Raw genomic sequence first — 12,383 nt, 5'->3', positions numbered from 1 at the left:
GCTGACAGGCCTAGATACTGTACAGTGGATTTTTTTATTCTAATGACAGTACAGTATGAAGGTAGATGGACACAAACAGAGGGGCCCAGACAGGGCTCAAACACCGATGTGTCGTCTGGAGTCGGGGGCTTTAACCGCACAGTAGATCTGACGGGGCAGCCAAATCCCGGTCTCCTTCCACTTTCTTTTAGCCAGACTTCATCAACAGAGAGAAGCTGATGTTAATTACAAGCCCATTATTCTAATTACTCATCCTTTGGCATGATGACAAGACAGTCCCAGCAGCTTGAAGAGCTCTCATTGACAAAGACAATGGAGAGGAGCCTGCGTCCCAAATGGCACCCAATTCCCTATTCCCACATAGGGCCCCTGTCAAATTTAGTGCACTAGGTAGGGAATGTGGAGACATATGGGACATACCCCGAGAGTGCTAAACATTTCGATCCTTCATTTCTATTCTATCCTTCATCCCACTGACCACGGATAATTGAAAACACATTTGGACGGCTGTTGACCGCTGTACGGGGCCGTGTGGGTCCATAGGAAAACAGGATATGGCTGAGCAAGTTGTTTTAGTGGCTGACATGAGCCCATAGCCCAGCACTGCCTTACTCCCTCTTCCACTCTCGCTCTTTTCTCTCTCTCTCCTTCCTTTTCTCCCTGGACCTGGATAAACGGCTGGAGAGCTGAAGCAATGTCTGCATCCCAAATGGCACCCTATTCCCTACATAGTGCACTACTTTTGACCAGAGCACTATGGAACCTGGTCACAAGTAGTTTAGTACATTTGGGAAGCAGACAATGTTTTCAGGGAAGTCAGTAATTAGTGTTTGTTTGATGGCTGATGGCTGATGGCTGATGGCTGATGGCTGATGGCTGATGGCTGATGGCTGATGGCTGATGGCTGATGGCTGATGGCTGGAAAAGTGGAATTGAACCTGTTTTTCTTTGTAAAATAGTGCAGGCTAGAGTGTGTGTGTGTGTGTGTGTGTGTGTGTGTGTGTGTGTGTGTGTGTGTGTGTGTGTGTGTGTGTGTGTGTGTGTGTACGTGTGTGTGTGTGTGTGTTCGTGCGTGGTGTAGTGCAGTGGTGTAAGGTACTTAAGTAAAAATACTTTAAAGTACTACTGATGTAGTTGTTTGGGGTGTATCTGTACTCTACTGATCTGGCGGACTCACTAAACACAAATGCTTTGTGTTGTAAATGACTACTGAGTGTTGGAGTGTGGTCCTGGCTATCTGTAAATTTAAAAAAAATAAACAATCGTGCCGTTTGGTTTGCTTAATATAAGGAATTTGAAATGATTTACTTTTGATACTTAAGTATATTTTAGCAATTACATATACTTTTGATACTTAAGTATATTTAAAAAAAAATGTTTTTACTCAAGTAGTATTTTACTGGGTGACTTTCACTTTTACTTGAGTCATTTTTATTAAGGTATCTATTTATATTAAGTATGAAAATAGAGTACTTTTTCCACCACTGTGTGCATGCGTACTAGCGGTTTCCATGGGGAAAGACATGGCATTCCTCCATGCAGCCATATGTTAACATATAATTACTTCCTGTTGCACTTGGTGACTTTACTCTACTGGGCCAAAGCCAAATGAGTGAGATTAGGGCAGTTTTATGAAAACATTGTTTTTAATTTTCTGCTCTTTCATCAACTGGTTTTCTCCTAACAAACAAGATTAAAGTCAACATCCTTTCCCAGAGTGCTTAGAGAGAAGGGACGCTCTCTTTTTGTCTCCAGAACTTTACTTACGATTAAATCATTTGGGTTGTCGGCGAGATGTGTGTAAGATAAAACAGATCATGCTGTAAATACCGATAATGCATTTATGACGCAAGATGGATAATTATGGCTATAACCTGTTCGCAAATAAATCCTACAGATATGGAGAACATTTACCATTGAACTCATCAGTAAAGAACAATACTATGAATAACCTGTATCTTATCCTTATGTGATAGACGACAGAAATGATTTCAGGTATTGACTTTCTCTCTCAGGGACAGCATGTATTATTCATGGTGTGTGTGTGTGTGTGTGTGTGTGTGTGTGTGTGTGTGTGTGTGTGTGTGTGTGTGTGTGTGTGTGTGTGAGATCAATGGTTGCTGTCTGAGGCAAGATGTTAGACTCTGTGATGCCATCTTGCTTTTATGGCATCACTCAGGCCTAGGGAAAACCTCTCTCCCACTCTATCTCCTTTCCTGACAGAGCCCATTCCTCATGGCGTCAGCGTCGAAGTGTGCGCGTGTGTCTGTGTGTATATGTGTGTGTGTCTTCAATGTCCCAGGGGGACCGGGAAATGTTTCCTCCGCTTTTGTTTTCAGGTCGGAGACAACGTGAATGTCCTCCAAAAATATAGCTGTCCTCCCTCAGTCAGAGGGCCAAATGTATTGTATAGGTGAAGGTATTTCCTCCTAGTATGTCACCCACCATTCAGGTCTTCCTATTGGAACTAGGTCCGTCACCCACCATTCAGGTCTTCCTATTGGAACCAGGTCCGTCACCCACCATTCAGGTCTTCCTATTGGAACTGTCACCCACCATTCAGGTCTTACTGGAACCAACCCAAAAATACACTATCTGGCTAAAGGTGAGTTCATTCATCATCACAGCAACCTGCTGCTACATACATCCATACTATTCCCCTTCTGGGGGCTTCAAACAGATGGAGGATCCACAAAGGTAGATATTCACTGTACCTCCCTCTAGACGTGGCTGACATGGGAATAGAAAGGGGAATAGCTATCTAACGATTATAAATACACTTCCTGGTGGATGTGAGAAGCCTCAAAGGTCGCCTGTCCACCTACCCACACGCATTTAGGCATGCACACACACATGTGCTCGCGCACACACACACACACAGACACACACACCAAAGGACTGTTCCTCTGGGACAATAGAGTGTGATGAATAGCTAACCCACCAGAGCTCTGTGCTAAGCCATAAGAAACCCCACCAGCCTAATTAACAGAAGGAGAAACCCCACCATGTTGCCCTGCTCCTCATCTCAATACATTAACATGAGAGGCAGCATTAAAATAGTTGAGAAACCTACGCTATCCAGCTCTAGATATATGTTATCTGAATAAACTATAGGCAGAGAAGAAATATGCCTGAGATATCAACCCCTCAAACCCCACTGCCTGTCATGAATAGCTAATAAAACCGTCTGGTGCAAATTGCATACAGAGAATTAATTAAATGAATAATGAATTGATATCCATCTAACAGGCGTGAGGGATGATTTGTCTCGTGGTGCCGTGAGTGCGCCTGCCATTAACGATGGGGAGAGATTGTTGTTGCTGCTGCTCCCTCCCTCAGACAATCTTAATGAAAGAGAAATGAAGAACCCCATTCTTTTAATAACACTTGTTATAATGAAACTTCTCTCTCTTCATGAGCTCAGGGAGGGCATATGCGCAGTGACAAAGATTTCAAGAAATTATAAATTACACACCATACCAACACGGAATTCACTCTTTGTTACCGTAGAAACAAACGTGCCAGGCATCCACTTCTTTGTCATCTGGCTTTGGAGCGCCCAACAGAGAATATCCCCTTTTTGTCTTGCTGTATTTTACTGCTGAATACAATTAAAGCTGCAATATGTCACTTTTTAGTTCAACCTGACCAAATTCACATAGAAATGTGAGCCATAGATCTGCCATTCTAATTGAAAGAAAGTCTAAGAAGCCGTAGAGCTGTTCTATGTGCGCTATTTCTATGCTTCCCTTTCTTAAGTTTCGTTTTTGCGTCTTTTACTGTTGGTTTTGTACTCCAGCTTCAAACAGCTGTAAATACAATATAATGGGTGATGGAAAACATATGTCTCAGCGGTTTAGATGGTACAATGATTCTCTACACTATGAAATTCGTGCACTTTTAAATACATAAATAAAAACCCTAGCATAATCAATACTCTATTGAGGATTCTGAACAGGTGCCAAATCGTTGTTCTTTTGCTCAGGAATCAGCACAGCGGGAGGGAGACACATTCAGACTTTCATTAGGAGAGAAAGACAGTGAAGAAGAACAGAACAGTACAGAGCAGAACGGCCCACTTGGTTTAAAGGGCTGGTTTTAAATAAGTCCTCATTAACACAAATAGGTATTTGAGTCAGATTTCCACTGAATTAAGTCTCTCAGGACACAAAGGCTGAATCTAGCAACACTGGGAAAGGACAAGACCATAGTATCTACAGTATTTCTTAGAAACTGCTTATCCTTCCACTTATCAATCATGATTGCATCTTGATTGTTGATGAAACTAAGCCATAGGATCTCTATGGTCATAGCTCTCTGGTCACACTCACAGGTTATGTCCAGACCTGATAGGACCCATGACAATGAATTTGTGCCTACCTGTGTTCTGTCAATCGTTGACCTCCTCTATGTCCCAATAGATGCAACATCTTAGGGCTTAACTGTGTAACTTCCCCTCTGAGAGACAATCAACGTCACACAACTTTAACCCTCTCCTCTAACGGAACTGCTGCAGGAAGTAGTCTGGGACAGGAGTGTGTGTATGCATCCCAAATGGCACTGCTCTTTGCCAGAGCACTACTATATGGGTCCTAGTCAAAAGTAGTGCACTACTGTATAGGGAATAGGGTGTCATTTAGGGCACAGGCGTTGGTTTCTCTCCAGTACAATGGGCCCCTGCCAGGCCCAGGGCTCTCCTCCCACTCCCCCACAGAGCACAGAGCCAAGGGCCTCCTCCACAGACATACACACACAAAAACAAACACACTCCCACTCCTTGAATTCAATTAGTCTGGAAGGGGCAACAGGGGCCCTCAGGACAATGTTTTCATAGCAATAAGGAAAACCTAATATTTTAGGAAAACCTAAAATATGTGTCTCCAAGCCAGATTTACATTTAACAGATGCTCTTATCCTGAGCAAGAGCATACATTTCAGTACTTTTTCCTAATGGTCACCCGTGGGAATTGAACCCACAAACCCTGGCATTACAAGCACCATGCGCTACCAACTGAGCCACACCGGTGGACTATTATAAAGCCTCTTGAGGACTACATACGTACAGTCGAGGCAAACTTTCAACTTCTCAGTGAGGCGTGGACGGACTATCATAAAATAACTTGTATAGGTAATGTAGTGTATGGTTGGGTCAGTGGGGTAACCACTTCAACACAATAACAGGCTCTAGGGTATGTGACATAGCAGTGCCTTTGGGATCAGAGACAGAGCTCCAGTCTTTTCATATTAAGTTCTCTGTCTGTGAATGTTAATGCAGATCCCAGCACACATGCAGTACAGTAAAACCCTATGATAACCATGCGTGTGTGTTGGTGGATATGTCCCCCGGGGCAGTAACCACAGCGGATATGAGAGAGAGAGAGAGAGAGAGAGAGAGAGAGAGAGAGAGAGAGAGAGAGAGAGAGAGAGAGAGAGAGAGAGAGAGAGAGAGAGAGAGAGAGAGAGAGAGAGAGATACTTTGTGGAGTGTCTGGAATCCACAGCTAGCCTGGAGTTCCACAGGAAGCATAAATTAATCACCAGATTTCGGATCACCTTAAAAGATGTACCCAGCATGCCACAGGGGCGTCCTCAGAGCAGACAGACTTCTGGGATTGGACCAGGAAGGAGAGTCAACTCCACTATAGTCACCACTCTGGATCTGAGTCCCAAATGGCACCGTATTCACCAAATAGTGCACTACTTTTGACTTGGTCAAAAATAGTGCACGACATAGGGAATAGGGTGCCATTTTAGACAACACACGAGTACAGACAGTGATTCAGCTTCAATAAGACTTGTAAAAAGCCTGTGGTTGTTTTGTCTTCAAGCAGCTTTGGGTGGATGACTTTGGAAAAGTTACAGCTACCATATTACTTACATGGTAATGAACTTTTTTTTTTACTGCTATAAACACACCCCTTCTCTTCACTTATTTATCATGAGACATTAGCCACCCTTGAGAAATTCTATGATGACTTTGGGACACATGGCGGTCCCGCTTGGCCCAGTTGGTACAGCATGGAGCTAGCCACGCTAAGATTGGCTGAGGCCATCCATACGAATATGTATGCACGCTTTGGATAAAAGCATCTGTAGAATGTTATATTGTACTTTGTGCTTATGGTGCAGACTGTACCTGTATCCACTCTTTGTTGTTGTCCTCCCCTGGTGTCCATGCGTTCTCATAGTAGTTGAGTCTGGCTCGCTCCGGGGACCAGCCAGGGTTGTACTGGGACGAAGCTACGATCTGCTCTGATGCTATCTCCCCTGACTCCATACCCAACGGGTCTGTACAGTCAAAGTCTGAGAGAGAGACAGAGAGAGTGAGCGAGCGATGTAGGTAGAGAGAGAGCGAGAGAGAGGTAGAGAGAGAGAGAGAGAGAGGTAGAGAGAGAGAGAGGTAGAGAGAGAGAGGGAGAGAGATGTAGAGAGAGAGCGAGAGAGAGGGAGAGAGAGACAGATGTAGTGAGAGAGAGAGAGGGAGAGATGTAGAGAGAGGGAGAGAGAGAGAGAGATGTAGAGAGAGAGAGAGAGAGATGTAGAGAGAGAGAGAGATGTAGAGAGAGAGAGAGAGAGAGAGAGAGAGAGAGAGAGAGAGAGAGAGAGAGAGAGAGAGAGATGTAGAGAGAGAGCGAGAGAGAGACAGATGTAGAGAGGGAGAGAGAGATGTAGAGAGAGAGGGAGAGATGTAGAGAGAGAGAGAGAGAGAGAGAGGGAGAAGTGGTGGGAAATAAGGGGAGAGAGATTGTGTAAATTTAGAGCTGAAAGCACCATCCAGTCATCCCAGGCCAGAGCACACATCAACCCCCAAAACAGAGCTGGTCCCTGGGGAGAGGGACACTCAGTGGCAGGGTCTGGGCTGGTACTCTGGTGGCCGGAATAAAGAGCCACATCAGTGCCGCCTCAGCTCAGCAGATCCTTGCTTCCGGTTCCTTTCTCCCACTACCACACACAGAGGCTTTAAATGGAAGGCAAGCACAGTGAAAGTGTGGTGCTTTAGTCATAAAACATTCAGTGTAGGGCTAAGTTCACTGTAACCTATAATCGGAAAAGAGAAACTATTATGCATTAAAGTTGAGCTAGTAGTTTTTCCTCTGGTGCTGGTTCATCTCTCCTTTAAAGCTCCCTGTAGGCAGTTTATGTGTTTCGCACATGGTGCACATTTCCTAATATTGTTGTCCCTCGGGGTGTTAGGGCAGGTTTATTGTCGGTGTTCTGGGCCGTAAATCTCCCAGAATGCCCTGTCCCAAGCAGGATAGAGGGCATCTCCTTGTTTATGTTGACATGGTGCTACCGTCCAGGGTCAGCCAGTGTGTGTGTGCGTGTGTGTGTGTGTCCAGGTCAAGAGGTGAGCTCTTCTTTCGCCATTCCCCGGAGTCCCATATGTAGCGGAGTTGTCTAGACGCTGACCCTATGACCCCCAGGGTCAGGCTCGGACCCTGGCCCCAGTCTGCCCCTGCTGTCTCTAGTCACCCACCCACCTACACCCACATCCCCACATCCCCACACACACGCGCACACACATCACACATCACACACACACACATCACACACACACATTAAGGCAGGCACACACAGTTACGTATTGTGTAAATCAGCGTTGTTCAGCGTCAAGCAGATGGAGAGACCATCTGTTTTAGCTCATAGACAGTCCCTGACTGCTGCATACCCTATACCTTACTCACTACTGCAGAGAGAGAGAGAGAGAGAGAGAGAGAGAGAGAGAGAGAGAGAGAGAGAGGGAGAGATAGAGAGAGAGAGAGAGACAGAGAGAGAGAGAGAGAGAGAGAGAGAGAGAGAGAGAGAGAGAGAGAGAGAGAGAGAGAGAGAGAGAGAGAGAGAGAGAGAGAGAGAGAGAGAGAGAGAGAGAGAGAGAGAGAGAGAGAGAGAGAGAGAGAGAGAGAGAGAGAGAGAGAGAGAGAGAGAGATAGAGAGAGAGACAGAGACAGAGAGAGAGAGAGAGAGAGAGAGAGAGAGAGAGAGAGAGAGAGAGAGAGAGAGAGAGAGAGAGAGAGAGAGAGAGAGAGAGAGACAGAGAGAGAGAGAGAGAGAGAGAGAGAGAGAGAGAGAGAGAGAGAGAGAGAGAGAGAGAGACAGAGAGAGAGAGACAGAGAGAGAGAGAGAGAGAGAGAGAGAGAGAGAGAGAGAGAGAGAGAGATGCAAAGATGAGGGGAACAAATATATATATCACATTCCACTATTTTCTTCTCCTCTCTGAAAGACCCCCTTCTTCTTCTTCTTATCAACAAGTTGGAGGAGGAATCTGAATCTCTCCATAAACATCAACCAGACCCAGTTGAACTTCTATCTGCCCTCTGACTGTAAACAAAGAGTCTCTGGTTTTCAGCCCTGAGGTAAATGTGATCATGTGTGCTGCTATCAGCTATAAGCTATCAGCCTGCGTTTTAAGCAGCAGCCCATTCCGTGAAGTGTGGCGCTGGGGGATCAGGGAGATAGTCGGGAAGTGTTCCAAATGGCACCCTATTCCATTTAGAGTGCGCTACTTTTGACCAGAGCCGTTATGCAGCCTAAATCAGGGCTGTCCATCCTACATAACCCCCTCTCGACTGAAGTGCACAAGTCTTATAATATGTACGGGGTAAAAAGGAAAACCCATAGATTATACATCAAAGGGCGTAATAATACAGTCCTACTAGAGCACCACAGTGGATAAAAACTGTCAGAGACTTGATCTTCCGTCTCTCTGATATGAGGATCCATTCAGCCAGGTCGTAAAGCTGCCAACTGCATAATTAGGTAAGTACGACAGATGTCAAATAATGCAGTGACTTGATGAGTTCATGTTGGTGGATTAGTGTTTTGATTGTATCTGTCCCTATCTAATAAATGTAATACTGGTGGATTAGTGTTCAGTCTGAACACATGTTATGTTTACGTTGCCATGGTGCTGAGCTGTAGGGACTATAGGGACTGGTGACACAGGCAGTCATCGCTGTATGCGGCTGTGCTCAGGCTCTGTGTGAGTCTATCTAGGGACCTCAGCACACATGCATATCACTACTCCCCACGGGGGACCTAGCACCATCTGGGATGATTAGTGTTTTTTTAACACCAGTCATCGCCATAACAACTCGAAAGGGGGGGGGGGGGGGGTGAGAAGGAATGACTTGAGGGGTGGCTTGTGGAAAGATTTATGGGCTTCGAGGTGGTTGTGTTTCATCAATGAAATGTTTAGCCGGAGCATTTCTCAAATTGGGGTCATTGGGGCCAGGCCCCAGGACGAAGAGGATTGTTTGGAGGGGCTGGTGAGGCACTGTCCACCCCTGGTGTCTCTGCCCCCACAGCCCACTGTGTTGAAGTCAGGCCTCGTAAACTGTGGGAGATGGCCCATGCATTGTATCACATCTCCTTAATTAAAAGACTGGGAGCTGTTGATTTATTAACTGACTTTAGTCCCACATTAAACTACACGTGTGGGAGTGGAACAGGGACCACCCCTCATATGTAGGGAGGGGTGTATGGTAGTTTCAGTATGTACAGGGATTGTAGCTTTATCATTCATGGTGAAAGGTCATTTTAGCAAATGCTAAATGTAGATATTTTTTTTACATTTTATCCTAGTAGACAGTTAAAATAATGCATCTCTCATTGTAATTGGACCATTGATGATAGACAGTCACCTACCTTCTGGCACGGTCCGTTCCAACACAGTGAAGTTGGCAGAGAATCCCTCCTTGGCGATGGCACTGTCTGTGTTGATTATCAGGGCCAGGATGCCCGTATAAGAGATGATACGACCAGGGGTGTTCTGACCACAGTACCGCCCAATGTACGGACCAACTGGAGAGAGAGAGAATGGGAAGGAGGGAGGGAGAGAGGGAGAGGGGGGAAAGGGGAGAGAGAGAGAGGGTGGGGAGATAGGGGGTAGAGAGGGAAAAAAGAGAGGGAAGGAGAGAAAGAGAGTGAGAGAGAGAGAGGGAGATTGTCAGTTACCAAGGTCACAGCTGAAGGTGGGAGTGTGTGTAAAGTTAGGAGTTAAGTCAGTATTTGCTTGCCCTAGGCCTGTCACATGGGTGTTCATACACAATAAACACATACACCCCCCCCCCCCCCCCCCCCCCCCCCCCCCCCCCCCCCCCCAACGGAGGTGAAAGAACTAGTGTGTTGATGAAGCTATGAGAAGGACCTAAAACCTGGGGCTGTATTTGTGTAAGACCAGAGAGGGTTTTCAATAAGTGACCTCATAAAGAGGCATGGAGAGGGAGAGAGAGAGAGAGAGAGAGAGAGAGAGAGAGAGAGAGAGAGAGAGAGAGAGAGAGAGAGAGAGAGAGGAAGAGGGACTCCTTGTTAAGACGAAACAAGGTCAAGGTTTCCGTCTGTTTTGCACCAGTCATAAATTCCTGGGCCTTTTTTAAGTGAGTGATGTTTTAGTGTTGAGGTGGATATGTACGATCTGGCCACAGTGGAGAGAGTTATCAAAGATTGGTTTAGTGTTGAGGTGGGTATGTACGGTCTGGCCACAGTGGAGAGAGTTCTCAAAGACTGGTTTAGTGTTGAGGTTGGTATGTATGGTCTGGCCTGGCCTGGCCTGTTTTAGTGTTGAGGTGGATATGTATGGTCTGGCCTGGTTTAGTGGTGAGGTGGGTTATGTACGGTCTGGCCTGGTTTAGTGTTGAGGCGGGTCTGAATGGTCTGGCCTGGTTTAGTGTTGAGGTGGGTATGTACGGTCTGGCCACAGTGGAGAGAGTTCTCAAAGACTGGTTTAGTGTTGAGGTGGGTATGTACGGTCTGGCCACAGTGGAGAGAGTTCTCAAAGACTGGTTTAGTGTTGAGGTTGGCATGTATGGTCTGGCCTGTTTTAGTGTTGAGGTTGGTATGTACGGTCTGGCCACAGTGGAGAGAGTTCTCAAAGACTGGTTTAGTGTTGAGGTTGGTATGTATGGTCTGGCCTGTTTTAGTCTTGAGGTGAATATGTACGGTCTGGCCACAGTGGAGAGAGTTCTCAAAGACTGGTTTAGTGTTGAGGTTGGTATGTATGGTCTGGCCTGTTTTAGTGTTGAGGTGGATATGTACGGTCTGGCCACAGTGGAGAGAGTTCTCAAAGACTGGTTTTGTGTTGAGGTGGGTATGTACGATCTGGCCACAGTGGAGAGAATTCTCAAAGACTGGTTTAGTGTTGAGGTTGGTATGTATGGTCTGGCCTGGTTTAGTGTTGAGGTGGGTATGTATGGTCTGGCCTGGTTTAGTGTTGAGGTTGGTATGTATGGTCTGGCCTGGTTTAGTGTTGAGGTGGGTATGTATGGTCTGGCCTGGTTTAGTGTTGAGGTGGGTATGGTCTGGCCTGGTTTAGTGTTGAGGTGGGTATGGTCTGGCCTGGTTTAGTGTTGAGGTGGGTAATCGTCTGGCCTGGTTTAGTGTTGAGGTGGGTATGTATGGTCTTGTCTGGATTAGTGTTGAGGTGGGTATGTATGGTCTGGCCTGGTTTAGTGGTGAGGTGGGTATGTACGGTCTGGCCACAGTGGAGAGAGTTCTCAAAGACTGGTTTAGTGTTGAGGTGGGTATGTATGGTCTGGCCTGTTTTAGTGTTGAGGTGGATATGTACGGTCTGGCCACAGTGGAGAGAGTTCTCAAAGACTGGTTTAGTGTTGAGGTTGGTATGTATGGTCTGGCCTGTTTTAGTGTTGAGGTGGATATGTACGGTCTGGCCACAGTGGAGAGAGCTCTCAAAGACTGGTTTAGTGTTGAGGTGGGTATGGTCTGGCCTGGTTTAGTGTTGAGGTGGGTATGGTCTGGCCTGGTTTAGTGTTGAGGTGGGTATGTATGGTCTGGCCTGGTTTATTGTTGAGGTGGGTATGTATGGTCTTGTCTGGTTTAGTGTTGAGGCAGGTATGAATGGTCTGGCCTGGTTTAGTGTTGAGGTGGGTATGTACGGTCTGGCCACAGTGGAGAGAGTTCTCAAAGACTGGTTTAGTGTTGAGGTGGGTATGTACGGTCTGGCCACAGTGGAGAGAGTTCTCAAAAACTGGTTTAGTGTTGAGGTTGGTATGTATGGTCTGGCCTGGTTTAGTGTTGAGGTGGGTATGTATGGTTTAGTGTTGAGGTGGGTATGTACGGTCTGGCCTGGTTTAGTGTTGAGGTGGGTATGTACGGTCTGGCCTGGTTTAGTGTTGAGGTGGGTATGTACGGTCTTGCCTGGTTTAGTGTTGAGGTGGGTATGTATGGTCTGGCCTGGTTTAGTGTTGAGGTGGGTATGTATGGTCTGGCCTGGTTTAGTGTTGAGGTGGGTATGGTCTGGCCTGGTTTAGTGTTGAGGTGGGTATGGTCTGGCCTGGTTTAGTGTTGAGGTGGGTATGGTCTGGCCTGGTTTAGTGTTGAGGTGGGTATGGTCTGGCCTGGTTTAGTGTTGAGGTGGGTATGGTCTGG

General features: G+C 46.3%; 1 protein-coding gene across 2 annotated transcripts in view; it reads right to left on the bottom strand.

The window, feature by feature from the left end:
- Positions 1-12,383, bottom strand: part of LOC139420412 (neuropilin-1a) — an 81,508-nt gene that overhangs the window by 32,553 nt on the left and 36,572 nt on the right. For both annotated transcript variants that reach the window (XM_071170493.1, XM_071170492.1), the window contains exons 6-7: positions 9,645-9,800; positions 6,136-6,302 (exon numbers count right to left, since the gene is read on the bottom strand). In XM_071170493.1, coding sequence (XP_071026594.1) covers positions 6,136-6,302; positions 9,645-9,800 — 323 coding nt within the window. The remainder of the gene's footprint in view (positions 1-6,135; positions 6,303-9,644; positions 9,801-12,383) is intronic.

Source organism: Oncorhynchus clarkii, chromosome 11 (genome assembly GCF_045791955.1).
Source record: "Oncorhynchus clarkii lewisi isolate Uvic-CL-2024 chromosome 11, UVic_Ocla_1.0, whole genome shotgun sequence".
NCBI lineage: Eukaryota > Metazoa > Chordata > Actinopteri > Salmoniformes > Salmonidae > Oncorhynchus > Oncorhynchus clarkii.
Note: the sequence above shows the minus strand (reverse complement) of the source record. Positions and strands in the feature narration are given on the sequence as shown.